This window comes from Staurois parvus, unplaced genomic scaffold, assembly GCF_062004578.1.
Source record: "Staurois parvus isolate SC_StPar_1 unplaced genomic scaffold, SC_StPar_1.0 ptg000312l, whole genome shotgun sequence".
In the NCBI taxonomy this organism is placed as follows: Eukaryota; Metazoa; Chordata; class Amphibia; order Anura; family Ranidae; genus Staurois; species Staurois parvus.
The window spans coordinates 252,402-269,015 of NW_028318108.1; the positions used below are offsets into that span (position 1 = coordinate 252,402).

Here is a 16,614-nt window from a genome sequence, read left to right on the forward strand (position 1 = left end):
GTGAAGTCTTCTCTTGATTGTTGACTTTGACACACATACACTTACCTCCTGGAGAATGTTCTTGATCTGGCCAACTGTTGTGAAGGGTGTTTTCTTCACCAGGGAAAGAATTCTTCGGTCATTAACCACAGTTGTTTTCCGTGGTCTTCCGGGTCTTTTGGTGTTGCTGAGCTCACCGGTGAGTTCCTTCTTTTTAAGAATGTTCCAAACAGTTGTTTTGGCCATGTTTTTGCTATCTCTCTGATGGGTTTGTTTTGTTTTTTCAGCCTAATGATGGCTTGCTTCACTGATAGTGACAGCTCTTTGGATCTCATCTTGAGAGTTGCCAGCAACAGATTCCAAATGCAAATAGCACACTTGAAATGAACTCTGGACCTTTTATCTGCTCATTGTAATTGGGATAATGAGGGAATAACACACACCTGGCCATGGAACAGCTGAGAAGCCAATTGTCCAATTACTTTTGGTCCCTTTACAAGTGGGAGGCACATATGCAAACTGTTGTATTTCCTACACCGTTCACCTGATTTGGATGTAAATACCCTCAAATTAAAGCTGACAGTCTGCAGTTAAAGCACATCTTGTTCGTTTCATTTCAAATCCATTGTGGTGGTGTATAGAGCCAAAAAGGTTAGAATTGTGTCGATGTCCCAATATTTATGGACCTGACTGTACATCCACCTCCCAATAGAGAACAATGGATGGACCAATTGGTTCCACCTGAAAAATTAACAGGCAGACTTGATTGGTCTGCCAGGGTGAAAGGGGCCTAAATGGAGCAACCGAGCAGGCAGTGAACCACCCTGTGTTAACTTAAAATGTTACATTTGTTTTTGGAATGTACCGTTAAAACTGGAATAGGGCAAAAAGCATGGGTCATGTGCAGAAAGTGACATTAGTCAATCAAAGCTGTCTTTTCTTTTTATGCTACATTGCAGAAAGCTAAAACAGATTGCTTGGTATGCGGTAGTGCAGTTTGTTTTACAAAGGTTTTGTGATTCACAGCTCAGTGGTTTTCATGCACTGAACATGATTTGTTGCATATTTCGTAAACATTAGCATTAGGCCTTTGTAGTGGAAAAAAAGTTTATGTTAACATGGTTACAGCAGTGCTAATTGCATGACGTTCTGACATATGTTTGGATTCCAATGGCTATAAGCAAGGTGACAAGCAAATGCTTTTATGTTTTCCCTTCACACTTTCTACACAATCACACATTCAGGTCTTATAAACAATTTGGACGACTCATTTCTCAGAGTTCCAGATTTAAACAAGTTAGGGGACTCACCAGAGCATAGAACATGGACATTATTGTGCAGGAAACATTGGTATAATATGGAGCGGAAAATGTGACTTCTGTTTACCTGTAAAATCCTTTTCTTGGATCACAAAACACAGAGCATCTTTCGTATTCATAATAATAGGGTTCTTTTGCCACCTTTGGGTACTTTAACAATGGAAAAAAAAACAGGAAGTCCCTTCCCAGACCTACTGTAACTCCTCCTAGTTATGTAAGACTTTGGTTTTTGTAGCATGCCATGAACAACAAAGGAAGGGGTACAGGATCTTGTGTTTCATAATGAATTTTACAGGTAATTAAAAATCCTATTTTGATGAGCATGGATCCTAGGACACAATATGAATGTCCCAAAGCACTGAACAGAAGGAGAGGGCAGAAGGTGGTGTGCATTTGTATTCAGCCCCCTTTACTCTGATACCCCTAACTAAAATCTAGTGGAACCAATTGCCTTCAGATCAGTAAATAGAGTCCACCTGTGTGTAATTTAATCTCAGTATAAATACAGCTGTTTTGTGAAGCCCTCAGATGTTTGTTAGAGAACATTAATGAACAAACAGCATCATGAAGGCCAAGGAACACACCAAACAGGCCAGGGATAAAGTTGTGGAGAAGTTTAAAGCAGGGTTACATGATAAAAAAAATATCCCAAGCTTTGAACACCTCACAGAGCACTGTTCAATCCATCTGAAAACGGAAAGAGTATGGCACAACTGCAAACCTACCAAGACATGGCCATCCACCTAAACTGACAGGCCAGGAAAGGAGAACATTAATCATAGAAGCAGCCAAGAGGCCCATGGTAACTCTGGAGGAGCTGCAGAGATTTTTTTTTTGTCCATGTGACTGGCGCAACACCAATCAGGGATGGCTAGACACACACTCACACTTTAGAACATCAGCAGAGGAATAGAAGCCTGTCCCAAGGATCTTTCCCTGCAAATGGCAAAGAACAGGCAAAGATCATATGACCACATAACAGTGCTGCAGGAGTAAGTGTGGGAAACACAGCCTGACGTTCCTGAAAGCTGCTAGAGGTTAGTCATGGGAATTTAATGTGAATATGAGATGGTTTTAATGTAAGACAACTTATTAAAAGCATGGATTTTATACCTTCATACATTTTTGCACTATATGACTCTGTTCTTACCCTCTATGGTTACTATGGAGCATAAGAAGGTGGCAGTAATGAAGTGAACATTTAAGAGAGCTGAAGGCATCCATGTGGATCTTGCTGGTGTAGATCCCTTTCTGGATTCTTATACGTATATAAAGCTTGCATACTTTTTGCATATGGTAAGGGTATGTAATTCAGCCACTTAGCAGTGTACACAATGTCCCGGAGAAGTGTATATATTAATAGTGCACAGAGTGTTTCACTATCACTAGTGTGGTCATGATTTGTGTGATTGGTGCCCGAAATTAATAAGATATTACTCTGGGTATTATTTATGTAGTTATTTTTGAGGATAATGCACTATTGAGATTTTCTTTTGCTTTGAGGTGCACGGCCATTATTGAAGTTATACCGTTTTTTTTCAGAAATTGAAGGATTTATGAATTTTTTAGTGATTTTTCCATTGTTTATGGACACAAAAAGAGGTTCACTATATTGATACGGTGATTTTCAAGATTAGAAAAGTATTTCTGGACTTTTTTTTTGGGGGGGGGGGGGTGATTTTGTATGTTTTGCACTGTTATGAATAATAAAAAGGTTTATTATATTGATCAATACTTTCAAGGGTGAAAGGAGGACTTTTTGGTATTGTTTTCACGGGCTAGTATAGAGTATTGGTTTTAGACACCAATTAAGAATTATAAAATTGTGGATACACCTTACATTTTTACAAACTTTTTCAGTTTAAAGTACTTTTTATATAAAAAAATCTCTAAAAATGTCATAACACAAATAAAATTTAATATAGTAAGTTGATGCCTTAACAAAAAAAATCTTTAAATAAGTTCAATTTTGGCTGGAAATGTACCATAATGCATCTTGGCATTATACATAAACATAATAATTTCAAGTTTGTCACAATGTGTTTTTTCAATAACGTGTTGTATAGCCTTTGGCCTTAACTACTGCCTGACACCTTCTAGGCATTGACTCTACAAGCCTTTTGACATCCTCTTCTGTGATCAAATGATGCCAGGAATTGAATATAGCCTCAATGAGTCCTCGCTTGTTGCTCGGATTCTTGCTCAAGACCATGCGTTTCAATCTTGACCACAGATTTTCGATGGGATTCATGTCAGGGCTATTTCTTGCCATTGAACCACTTAAGGCAGGGGTGGACAACTGTGGCCCTCCAGCTGTTGGTGAACTACAAGTCACATCATGCCTCTGCCTTTGGGAGTCATGCTTGTAACTGTCTGTTTTGCAATGCCTCATGGGACTTGTAGTTCTACAACAGCTGGAGGGCCACAGTTGCCCACCCCTGACTTAAGGCATTCACGAGATGTATAGCATGGAGCTCCATCCTGTTGAAAAATAAATTCTGTGCCTTTGTCCTCTAAGTCCCTTAATGATGGGATCAACTTTGGTTCCAGGACCTCTTTGAGGTATCGCTCTGCATTAATAATGCCATCAATAATCTGTATTCGTCCAACACCATACCAAGACATGCAACTCCATCTCATGACGCTTTGAGGGTGTTACAGTGTTGTGGTCATGCACTCAGGAAGGCATTCTTCGCACGTATCGCTCTATCGCTTCCGAAAATAGAAATTCCTGTTTCATCACTCCAAATAATTTTTTTCCAATCTTCTGTTTTCCAATTTTGATGTCAAAAATATTTTGTTTACATAGAATAGCTAATGTCTAGAAGGACAAAACAAGGGAGTAAGTAAAAATATCAGCCAAAACTGACAAAATCAGAAGGTGTATCCACAATTTTGGCCACCAGTGTAGATAGGCAGATGATTTGTGCAGCACCAGCCAATCCCTAAAGAGGTGTGTCCAGATGGTGGGGAGTGTATAAAAATAGTAAATAGAACCCCAGAAGCCAGCGTTCTTCTCTCCCTGGAGAGGTTGCCAGCCAGGGAGGGTTGCCTGCCTTCCTGCTGAAGGTCCAGCCTGGTCCTTAGGATCCTGGCCTGCTCAGCCACAAACCCTTTAAGAACGAAAGAGGGGTGCCACTGAAGATCTGCACTGGGAGTTTACAGAGCAGCCTGTCTGCTGGAATCTGAACGACATTCTTAACTGGAAGCTGAGTACAGAACCACAGAGGAAGAATTTCAGTGACTGCTGCTTTCATCACCCCTGCTGCGCAAAGTACAAGACTTACCTGGTCTGGGTCATTGCTACTGCTGCCTCAGTGCTGTCCACTTATTGTCCCACTGCTTAAGGGACTGTTCTGAAGAGCTACAATAAGGAAGAGTGTCATCATTGTTCCGTTTAGTATTGTGGAGTAGCTCCTGAACCTAATCCAAGTAATTGCTGAAGGAAAAAAAAAAAACCCTTTAAAAAAAAGCAACCCAAATGGTCTGCAATTTCTGGATTGAAAAAAAAAAAGTGACGTTTCTGTTTGCATGGCTGCTGCACTAGCAGGAATAGAACCTAGGACTTTAAATCTAGGTCGCTGGTTCAAATCCCGACCACAGCACCACCTGCCCGGAGTTTGCATGTTCTCCCTGTGTCTGCGTTGGTTTCCTCTGGGTACTCCAGTTTCCTCCCACTCTCCAAAGACATGCTGGTAGGTAAATTGGCTCCTGTCTAAATTGGCCCTAATATGTGTATGTATGGATGTGTTAGGGACCTTAGATTGTACGCCCCTTGAGGGTTAGGGACTGATGTGAATGTACAATATATATGTACGCCCCTTGAGGGTTAGGGACTGATGTGAATGTACAATATATATGTAAAGCGCTGCGTAAATTGATGGCGCTATATAAGTACCTGAAATAAATAAATAAATCTGGGCCTCTAGCAGAGGAATCCAGCCATCATATGGATACCATTGGAGCCTCGATGCTTGAATTAGCAAAGAATATTTCATCATGATCAGTTTGTATTATTCTGCAACTGTACATTACTTGCGCTTTGAAAACCTGTTGCAAAAGACATTGAATATAAAATATACATTGCATGAAAATGCTAAAAAAAAAAAAAAAAGTCACAATGCAAATCACTTTCGTAAATAGGTCTGTATTTAACTTTGTAAATAATACATTTTTTGTAATATGAAAAAGCAACACAGTTGACAAAAAAAAAAAATAGCTTTTCTTGCTTTAAAAGTGTCATGGTGGCCATGAACCTGCCACAATGGTTTCCATTGCTATTTAAAAGGCATGTACATCACAGTATGTGTAACAGCTCAGGTCTGCTCTGTCCCTGAACTAGTAACCTTTCAGGAGTCAAGCAATGGTAGCCTCCAGCACTGGATAGGAACTTCTTCCATGACAGTAACAGCCAATGTGACAGGGCCTTCATAACAGATGTTCCTGACATATACACACAAGAATTATTTGAAATTTCAAACATGTCCATTCACAATGACCCCAAAACGTACTGGATTTTAACAATTAACATACATATTAAGGAAAATAATCTAATAAAATGTCTATATACACAATTTTACATAATCAGTATGAGACCTTCATGTGGTAGCCAATACAAAAATAAAAACTTTAATATTCAATGCGTGCAATTTCCATTGCAAAACATAGCTTCCTTATAAACACATGAAACCGCCTACCTTTTACTTGAAAAATTAGTAGAGGAAAATTAATGGTATGTCTAGGACAAAGTGTTCATCTGCTTTTGCTTTTCACTGGTCATTAGGGTAAACCCACCACCAGGCTATGGACATTCAAGTATATACATATCCTTGAGCAACAGTATATGAGCTTTAACACAGACCTTTTTAACCTCTAAGAATGAGTTGCTCTATAGTGCCTACAGCTACAAACTTCACATGTCTTCTCTCAGCAGCACTGCTCACCCTGCATCTCCCTCCAAGTACACCTGCTGTTTACTTGAAAAAATAAAAAATAGATTGGCGCCAAGTCACTGCTGGGATGAGGAGTAGGGGGAGTTGTGCTGGTTTAGAGAATTTCAGTGCCTCAGCTTGAATTTAAATCTGAAAGTGGAATAAAAGCCCATCATTAACAATTTTTAAATGTTTCCTTGCCCCCTCCTTCCACCTAACCTGTATGAAAAAGGCATGTATACTTACCTATTTTATAATACCTCGGAAACCACTAAGCAACTTATTCACTCCCTTGTTAGATCTCGCCTTGACTATTGTAACTCCCTCCTCATTGGCCTACCTCATCGCAGGCTATCCCCTCTTCAGTCTATAATGAATGCTCCTGCCAGACTCATCCACCTTACTAACCGTTCTGTATCTGCCACCCCTCTCTGCCAATCCCTCCACTGGCTCCCATTGCCCAAGGAATAAAATTCAAAACATTAACAATAACTTATAAAGCCATTTATAACTCTGCCCCAAATTACATCACTGATTTTGTCCCTAAATATCACCCAAACCGTACTCTCTGCTCCTCGCAAGACCTCCTACTCTCTAGCTCCCTTGTCTCCTCCTCCCATGCTCATCTCCAGGACTTCTCCACAGCTTCCCCCATCCCCTGGAACTCTCTACCCCTATTTATCAGACTATCACCTACTCTAGTCACTTTTAGGCGATTTCTGAAAACCTCTCTCTTCAGGGAAGCCTACCCTGCCCTCAGCTAATAATGGAATCTTCTACTCTTCCAACCAGTCCATCCCCCACAGTTACTACCTTTTGTACCACTAGCCCCTCCTTCCTAGATTGTAAGCTCCAATGAGCAGGGCCCTCATATCGCTCTTGTATTGAACTGTATTGTTGCTGTATTGTCTCCCGTTATATCGTAAAGCGCTGAGCAAACTGTTGGCGCTATATAAATCCTGTATAATAATAATAAATCTTTGCATTAACCAGAATGTTTAGAACAAAACTACTGAATGTCCTTCAAATGTTAGTTTTAAGAACGAGCAGCCTGGTTAAATATAACATTTCTGTGCATGTGTTTTCTGCAAAAGCTTAAATCATGAAAATGCTTTAAAAAGTTTTTTTTTTTTTTATTTTGATCTAATGTAAAAGGGAAAATTAGATTGTTAAGTTCAACATAAAAGGCTTTGGAGATCTGATGGCAAGAGGGGCCCTTGGCACGTTAAAAGACTGGTGACTTGACTGTAAAACAGAAGAGACATAACATGTTTTGTCAGATTATCCCTACAAACTCTGCAGGAAACTAGTTTGAAATGACGTTTCTTCAACCTCTGAATGCATCATCTTGTTGTGCATGCACACGATTTATATAAAAAAAAAAAAAAAAAAAAAATACACAAACACAATATATATATATATATATATATATATATATATATATATATTACATACACAATATTGCCAAAAGTATTGGGGCGCCTGCCTTTACACGCACATGAACTTTAATGGCATCCCAGTCTAACAGCCCGGTCACATCAAAGCCCATTTTGAAATCGTGCGGCAGTGAAGTTGCATGATTTCAAAATCGGGTGACTTGCTGATTTGCAAGACATCTGACACAGATATCTATGCAAATCACACCAAAAGTAGAGCATGCACTACTTTAGAAATCGGTGCAGCTCCAACCAAGTCGGAACCGCTCCAACCAAGTTGAAACCGCACCGAAAGGACCACTTTCATAGCGGACAATAGGGTGCAACTTGGCATTGCGATTTGCATGCCATGTGACTTGCAAATTGTATGCCAAGTCACACCCAAGGTGGCCAGGAAGTTAGTCCGTAGGGTTCAATATTGAGTTGCCAACCCTTGGCAGCTATAACAGCTTTAGCTCTTCTGTGAAGGCTGTTCACAAGGTTTAGGAGTGTGTTTATGGGAATGCTTGACCAGAAGCGCATTTGTGAGGTCAGGCACTGATGTCAGATGAGAAGACCTGGCTCGCAGTCTCCACTCCAATTCATCCCAAAGGTGTCCTGTCGGGTTGAGGTCAGGACTCTGTGCAGGCCACTCAAATTCCTCCACCCCAAACTTGCACATCCATGTCTTTATGGCCCTTGCTTTGTGCAGTTATGTTGCAACAGGAAGGGGCCCATCCCCAAACTGTTCCCACAAAGCTGGGAGCATGAAATTGTCTAAAATGTCTTGGTATGCTGACACCCTAAGAGCTCCCTTCACTGGAGCTAAGGGGCCAAGCCCAACTCCTGAAAAACAACCCCCACACCATAATACAGCCCCCCCCCTCCAAACTTTACACTTGACACAGTGTAGTCAGGCAAGTACTGTTCTTCTGGCAACCACCAAATCCAGACACGTCCATTGGATTGGATTACCAGACAAGAGAAGCATGATTCTTCACTCCAGAGAACACATTTCTACTGCTCTACTGTCCAGTGGTGGCGTGCTTTACGCCACTGTTTTCAACGCTTTGCTTTGCACTTGGTGATGCAAGGCTTGGATGCAGCTGCTCAGCCATGGAAACCCATTCCATGAAGCTCTCTCTGCACTGTTTTTGTGCTAATCTGAAAGCCACACAAAGTTTGGAGGTCTTTAGCTATTGACTCTGCAGACAGTTGGCGACTTCTACACACTTCAACATACACTGACCTCACTCTGTCATTTTATGTGGCCTACCACTTCGTGGCTGAGTCGATGTTTGTCCAAGTTGCTTCCACTTTGGTATAATACCATTAACAGTTGACCGTGGAATATTTACTAGCAAGGAAATTTCATGGATGGACTTGCACAGGAGGCAACCTATCACGTTACCATGCTTGAATTCACTGAGCTCTTGAGAGCGACCCATTCTTTCACAAAAAACTTTTTGTAGCAGTCTGCATGGCTAGTTGCTTGATTTCGTACACCTGTGGCCATGGAGGTGGTTGGAACACCTGAATCCAATGATTTGGACGGGTGTCCCAATACTTTTGACAATATAGTGTGTATATATATATATATATATATATATATATATATATATTAACACGCTTAATTTTTTTAATTTCCCTTAGTCTTATGCAAAACTTCATTATTACCATCTTAAATGCTTCTTTCCAGCCAGCAGGGGAACATGATCTCCACATTTACTTAAAGTCTGTTGTAAAAATACAAGTTTATAGAGCTCAACAGTTGAAGCTGAAATTTACACACAGAATCAAAGCATTGACACCTCCCCCTCAAAACTCCTTCTCTATATGGGTGCACTCCAGGTTTCGAAGACAGCCTGTCTAAAAGCACCCACAGTGCTCTAGGCATCTTGTTTCAAAAAATTGAATGTACTACCTTTAAATTTTAAAACAAAAACACTTAACAAAAATAGGACCTAAACCCCATTATAGTTGCACTTTTATCTGTGAAATGAAAATAAAGGGTCACTTTACAAAAGCATTATGTATGTGTTATTCTACTTACTATTTGACCATTTTTAGAGAGACATTCGGTTTTCAATTAATTTTGAATGTGTTAACATCGATTAGCTGAATTTACCACATGCATGTTATATTATCAATTGCAGTGGTGTTATAGGCAAATGACAAAAAGAATCTCACATGGCACACTGATATTTATGCTTGAGAATTATTATTTTCTCCCTAGTATTTGTTTTTCAGCAAGTTAGGATAAACATTTCAGAACCTAAAAAGTAAACAGAAGAAATAGAAACCTTCTACAAATGTTTCTGAAACCAATTTGTTTAAGCAAACATATATATAATATTGCAATATGTGAAATATAGAGGAAAAAAAGGATAACTAAAAATTAGAAACAAAATGATGCATTGAAGAAAAAAAACACAAAAAAAACAACACCACCTTATCATTTATCACTTTAGCATTTGTACCTGCATATGATGTACATTGATCATGTAGTTTCATGGTATAATTTGTTGCTCTGTATTCACATATTCTACATAAAATAAATCTTCATATTCCAGTGTCAGAAGTTTTTTTTTTTTTTGGAGGCATGTGGCATGGCACTACAGGGGTAATACATGATCTCTGTCTGTAGTCTAAAAACCAACACTTCCTATAAAGAAACAATGTATCTCACAATCCCAGGGTCTCTCAGTGTAGTGCTCTGCAGGTGGAAGCTGCATGTTAATTAGGTCTGAAACAGGCACAAGCAGGCAGAGCAATGGAGGGAAGAGATGTGTTTAAATCACATTAGTACTCCTACATTTGTGATGCAACATAGGATATGGCAAACCATGGATTGGATGCGGTGTAACCCAGAACAAGAAGTTGCCTGCCCATTTACCAAATAGAGGTAAGCTAGGTGAATGAATACATGGACATAGGGGAATTCATTAGCCATGGCACTGCAAACTGCAGCTACATGTGAGGCCATCATTATAAGATACGGCAAACACCACAGGGAATATAACTACACTAATAGAGATAGTTAAAACCAGAAAAACATTTGAAAGTGTACAATGCCTTTGTATGCCATTGAATTATTCTTCTACCTCTGGTGTGCATGAAGATACCTAATATGCATCAAGAACAAGATGTTTACTTACATAAGCATGTCCTAAATGCGATTTGGGCAAGTAGGGAGGAGTCTTATAACGTGTACATGGAGATTGTAGTTGCAATGTGTAGGCCTGACTTAAAAGCTTTTAGTATAGACTGTACAGTACTGAGGAGGCAGCACAACCAGTATATTGCTTTATTAGGGGTAGGAGAATATAAGACCTGGAGAGGGGGCAAGTACCTTAGTATCTGCACTAAGCTTGGGTTCACACTGTTATGGTACATTACTGTACTCACCTTAATGTGCACCATTTCTTACATTAGTGTGCAGTGCACCAAGACTGTCAATTACTACAAATGGACATTTTAATACACCTGTACTTTATTTTTGAAGCAGTGAACACCACAAATTGTTCAAATTCATGCACTGTGGTGCCCTAAAACACATGAATGTTCGTGTAAAAACACACTGCATTTTTCTTTTTTTTTTACATAATTTACCATAATCACAAGAGGGCTTATAAGCAGTGATACCTGTGACAGGTAGTCTTTATGGACAGAGCAGGGGTCTATTAGACCTGAATTCTTCTAGTCCTTGCAGATTTGGAATGGACAACTCAATTTGCAGCTTACTTGGTGCTGCTGCCAGGACTTCACGGCTGTGAACCACGAAGTGCTCAGATCCTAGGCTTTCTGGGGGCATTCAGCCTGAAGGGAAACACCACTTTACCCATTTACTTTACTGTCTCCCCTTCGGAGGTCCCAGGTACATGGAAGAGTAAGGCGTGCCTGGAAGCCAGGAGAGGGGAAGTGGAAGCAAAACCTTCAAAGGACAGAGGGAGGAAAGTAATGTATTATTACACTTGGCTGTGCTATTCTTTCCCAGATACAGTTCTTTACAAACTGCATTAGTTCAATGCTTCTGGTCCATGCATTTTCTACTTCCTATTCCTGGTTATTTAGGATTCAACTTATGCTGCAGCAAAAGTATAGAATGCCATTTGCAGAGACTAATTCCATTCATGAAACAGCAGATAGCAAGCATTGAGCTAATAGTACACTGTGCACTCTGCATAGTTTTTGGAGATCTCTGTCTGGGAAAGGAGAGCACAGATGTAAGTGTAACCTCTCTACACAGATAATTCCTAGAGACCTTTTAAGAGAAACAAAAATAGCAATTGTTTGAAGAAAAGAAAGTATGGATCCAGCATGGATCTGGAAAAAAAAACACAACAGCAGAGGGAAATATGGATTCTATAGAGAATCAATATTTATTGTTAGGTCCTTTTACAAGTGCAGTCCAGTCGGTTCCGCCTGTCCGTTTTTCAGCCAGACCTGACCCTCCATCCTCCTCTATGGGCAGTTGGGTGTAAATGGATACTAATCTGTAAACATCTAACTGCCCACAGAGGAGAGTAGGCTGGGTCGGTCTGCTCTGCATAAGCAGAGCAGACACAGACCTGTCATCCAGCAGATTTACTCAGCTCAGCAGGGGATCAGCAGATGGATCCCTTGCTGAGTAAAACTAGATCCAGCTCATGTGGATGGGGCCTTAGATATCCTAAAGTCAGTAAACTTAAAAAAAAAAAAAAGTTCTTTACAATACACAGATTAAAAACCTACCTCAAAGTCCATCATGAAAAATTCAAGAAACTGAAAGATAAAAATCTAAACTCTCGGTACTGTGCTAATGCATAACAGACAAAAATATGTGAACAATGTATATGCCAAAAGACTTGTGCTCTCTGAAAAGAGTGGATCACAAGACTGGCAAACAAACACAAGTTGTGGACATCCATGCAGACTACAATGTGATTATCAACATTCCAGGACCCACTTCAGTTTGTGATAGGACAGTGAAGGTGCAACAGCACACTGATGAGCTCATTCTTCTCCTGTTAGTATGTTTACACTGCTAAATGACAGCACTTTGGAAAGAAACAGAAAGGATTAGAAGTCTCAGAGAGCTGACCTCCCGGGTTGAGTGCGATTTTACAGGGGAATACAGAAGAATATCAGGACTGATCTATGCAACTTTGCTTTTTCTGGTACATTTAGGGTCTGTTCACACTAGAATGCAGTGCAGAAAACCCTTGTTTTGTGCTGGTTTCATACACCGCATTCAGAACACACTGCCCTCGCAATCTGCAACAGATGTCAGTGCAATGTTAATGACACCCCAAACGCAGATCACAATGCAGTGCATCTGCCCGCACTGGATCGCATTGTGCAAAAGTACCATGTGATCCGGTTGTAGTGCACTTCCAAAAGTAGTGCATGCAGAACTTTTGGTGTGGTATGATTTCAGCCCATTCAAAATGAATGGGCTTAATGCACCGCACATGAATTGCACAATTCCTAGCGTGAATGGATCCATGATTCTAAATGAAAACTATATATTTGTTTTTATATGTATGCCTACAGGCCAGTTTAAAAATCCCCAGACCTGAATAGGATTTAAAAATCTGTGGGTAAATCTAAGACATACAACGCATGCAAGATGGCCTTCAGAATATTTCTGAATCCGAAGTGAAGAGTGGAAAAAGAAAAAAACCTAAAGCGTGGACATTTAGAGTCTGATCTTTGCCAAAGGGCTGTAAATATATACTGTATGCCAGGGTGTCTAAACCTTTGTACATGCCAAATTTTAATTTCTCAATCATAAAAATTGTGCATTCAAATTAGCAAAAGTATATATAGGGCTGTTTCCTGCAAAGATTGTGTTAACCTTTCCATTGATAAAAATCAATAAAACATGTTATTGTACATAAAATTTCCAAATACTTGCACACAACTATAAATGCGGAGATAAAATGCTGACTTTTGACACATAAATCAAAGTTCTAAAAAATACAGAGAACAATGGAAACAGTCACATCATAATCATGTACCCACATATATGTGGTCATCATGCAACCAGATTTTCTTTCTGTCCTTCAAAACCCAAGCAAGGTCCTGACATCTAAGTCCATCAAAACACCTGTCTTCTGTATTGGTGGCTGCTACTAGCATTGAGTTCCACTTACAATCACTACTTCTTTATACAGGTCCCTCTGTGTACTAAACAGAGGCTGCATCTGTAAAGTGCTGATTACATGGGATGAACAACTTTGGATAATGTGATATCTAAATTAGGAAAATCTGTCCAAGGCTGGACAATAAACTAAAAGCATTATTATTCTATTTTAATATGAATTCAGTAACACCCCAACTTATACTGAACCTGCAGAATCCATACTAGGGGCTACACTATTACGAGAAGGTAGATAAAGTGGTTGCATGTAATGATTTTAATATTATAATACCATGGTAAAATAAAAAATATACAATTCATATGCTGTGTGAATAAAAATATGCATCTGAAATGCTTAAAGAAATTTCTTCTTTTACTCTTAAAAAAGGGGCCTTGGTCCAATTCAATTCATCCAGCATTTCCTTTCCATCGAAAACTGCAATTCCTTCTTTGTGGAATGGATCAATGTGTTTCCAAGGCAACTGGCACCATCATTCGACCGTAACAATATTTATAACCATCAGGATTCAAATCGGAGGAGGTTAAGGAAAAAGTGTTGTCACATTTTTGGGAAAGCAGCACTGTAACAGACACCTCATATATATATGCAGCTCCGTAGATACTGCAGTTCTCTGCAGAAAGCGGTCCAGCTAATAATGTCCAGCGGTCCCATTCCCAATACAGACCTCTCACCAGCTGCTGCTGCTTCAGACTGTAGATGCCTAATCCGGGAACAGGACCAAGTGCGTTCAGCCGTCATCCGATTCGAATCCCTGAGCTGTCTCTTCAGAGGAGCTGTCCTTGTGGATTCGCCCGTCACTCTTCATACTGTTGAAGGTCTTTTTGAAAGCCACCATCATGGCGTGAGCCAGCTTTTTGGCCTCTAACTTGCTTTCACACTCCACTGCATGGCAATCCATTTGGTAGGTCAGGTCATCATTGATTTCACGGTAAACCCAGGCAAAGATATTCGGGCTGACATTGTGATCTGCTGTGCAGTAAGCAATCCTGGCCACCTGAAATGTGTCCATACGAACAGTAGCTTCACCCTTGATGTCTTGGTGATGAAGTCGCACCTGGAAAGGACGGATTTCGAGGATGGCGTTGGAAGGGAACACATCTTCTCTTGCCAAAGTGTGCTTTTTCCACAATTCAATCACTGGTTGTTCTGTGCATCCAGATGAAAACTGAACTCCCGTTGCAGATACTTTTCCCAGATAGGTCACCTGAAAAAACCAAAGATGACAAATAATTTACTTATGCAGTATGTCACCTAAGGTTTGGGATGCCAATAATCTGTCCTGAGACAAGAAAACATAAGTAAAGTAAACAGGAATGTAACAAGAATTACTTGGTCTTGGTGAGAATCAATGTACTTAAGGGGAACGATCAATGGCTAGAAGTGGGAATTACTTATGGCATATAGAGGCTGAGCAGAAGTGCAATATTGTTATATTTCTGAAAGATTACTAGATCACAGTCTGACCAGCTGAAGGGTTTATTAAGAATCAGACACTCCCTCTAATTTACAGAAATCCTAAGCAGTGTTTCAGCCCTGCCCACACACCAACGTAAAAGGGGCTCTTGGGAGATGTAGATTAGGGGCTGGTGTGCCTACATCAATAAGAAAAGGATGTACAGCATCCTGCTAATCCCTTCTCCCAGCATCTGCCCCTGCAAGAATTTTACAAGTCTGTTGATGACAACACAAAACGTACAATAAGCCTTCTTGAAGTGTACAGGTTTACTTATCCAAGCAGCAACTTTTGTACTTGGATAAGCAAATATGTAGAGATCAGGAAGAAATACACAAAAAAAAAAAAAAGAAAGAAAGAAAAAAAAAGGAGGATAGAAAGATTTAAGCTGGCCATAGACAGATCAAAATGTGTCTGGTTCAGCAGGGAATTTCTCCAACCTCTGTGTGGATGGAGGAATCTTGTAGCTGAACAAAAAAAATAAAATAAAACTACCCCTCTATGGCCAGCTTCAAAGTCATATTAAAATGGCAGATTTTTTATTTTTTTTTTAAATAACAAACTTTTTATACTTGTCTGCTCTGTGCAGTGGTTTTGCATAGAGTAGCCCCAATCCTCTTCTCATTTTCCCAGCTAGTGCTCTTGGCCCTTCCCTCCTGCTGAGTGCAAAGCAACTTCCTATGGGAACACCTGGGCAGACTTGCTCCAGAGCCACTGCCCTATCTGTCCATCCACACACTGAGCACAGGCCCCCCCCCCCCCAGCTGTCATTGCCAGTAGTGGGAGCTGCTGTCTCAGCCAATGAAGAGGGAAGAGACCCAGGAGAGACCAGGGTCTCGTGCACATCGCTGGATTGAGATTGGTCTCATGCAAGTTTTGGGGAAGGGGTGGGGGGTAGCTGAAGATTTTTTACCTTTGTGCATAGAATGCACGAAGGTAAACACCTTCAGACTTTACAACCACTCTAAATACAAGAGCAAAGTGTATTCATACTTAGACAATAATTGTTTAGCCTGGATTTCAGCTTTAAAGTTACTGATCTCATATCCTCAGGGGAATAAACCGCTGCAGGAAATAAAAATACAACCAATACTGAGCCACCAGATTTTACACAATTGACAGGCGCACAACCAGTCCACTGTTCTCCATATATGCATTGATGTGTGCCCAGTCAAACAATGGATTGCATTCTTTACACAAGATGAGCAATAATCCATAATATTTACCTCTGTGGAGTAAGCCATTTGGGCTTTTTGGAACACTGTGAAGAGATCCTCTAGGACCCTTCAATATGTTTTTCCCTGCAAGGCCATTCTGATTTTATGCTAAGATGCCAGTGTTGTAACTGACACTTCATATGCAGTAGATGCA

General features: G+C 40.2%; 1 protein-coding gene across 1 annotated transcript in view; it reads right to left on the reverse strand.

The window, feature by feature from the left end:
• Positions 1-5,425: 5,425 nt before the first annotated feature.
• Positions 5,426-16,614, reverse strand: part of PID1 (phosphotyrosine interaction domain containing 1) — an 85,967-nt gene continuing 74,778 nt past the window's right edge. Inside the window, exon 3 of the mRNA XM_089683495.1 lies at positions 5,426-14,994. Within this exon, the coding sequence (XP_089539621.1) occupies positions 14,518-14,994 (477 nt within the window). The 3' untranslated portion in view covers positions 5,426-14,517. The remainder of the gene's footprint in view (positions 14,995-16,614) is intronic.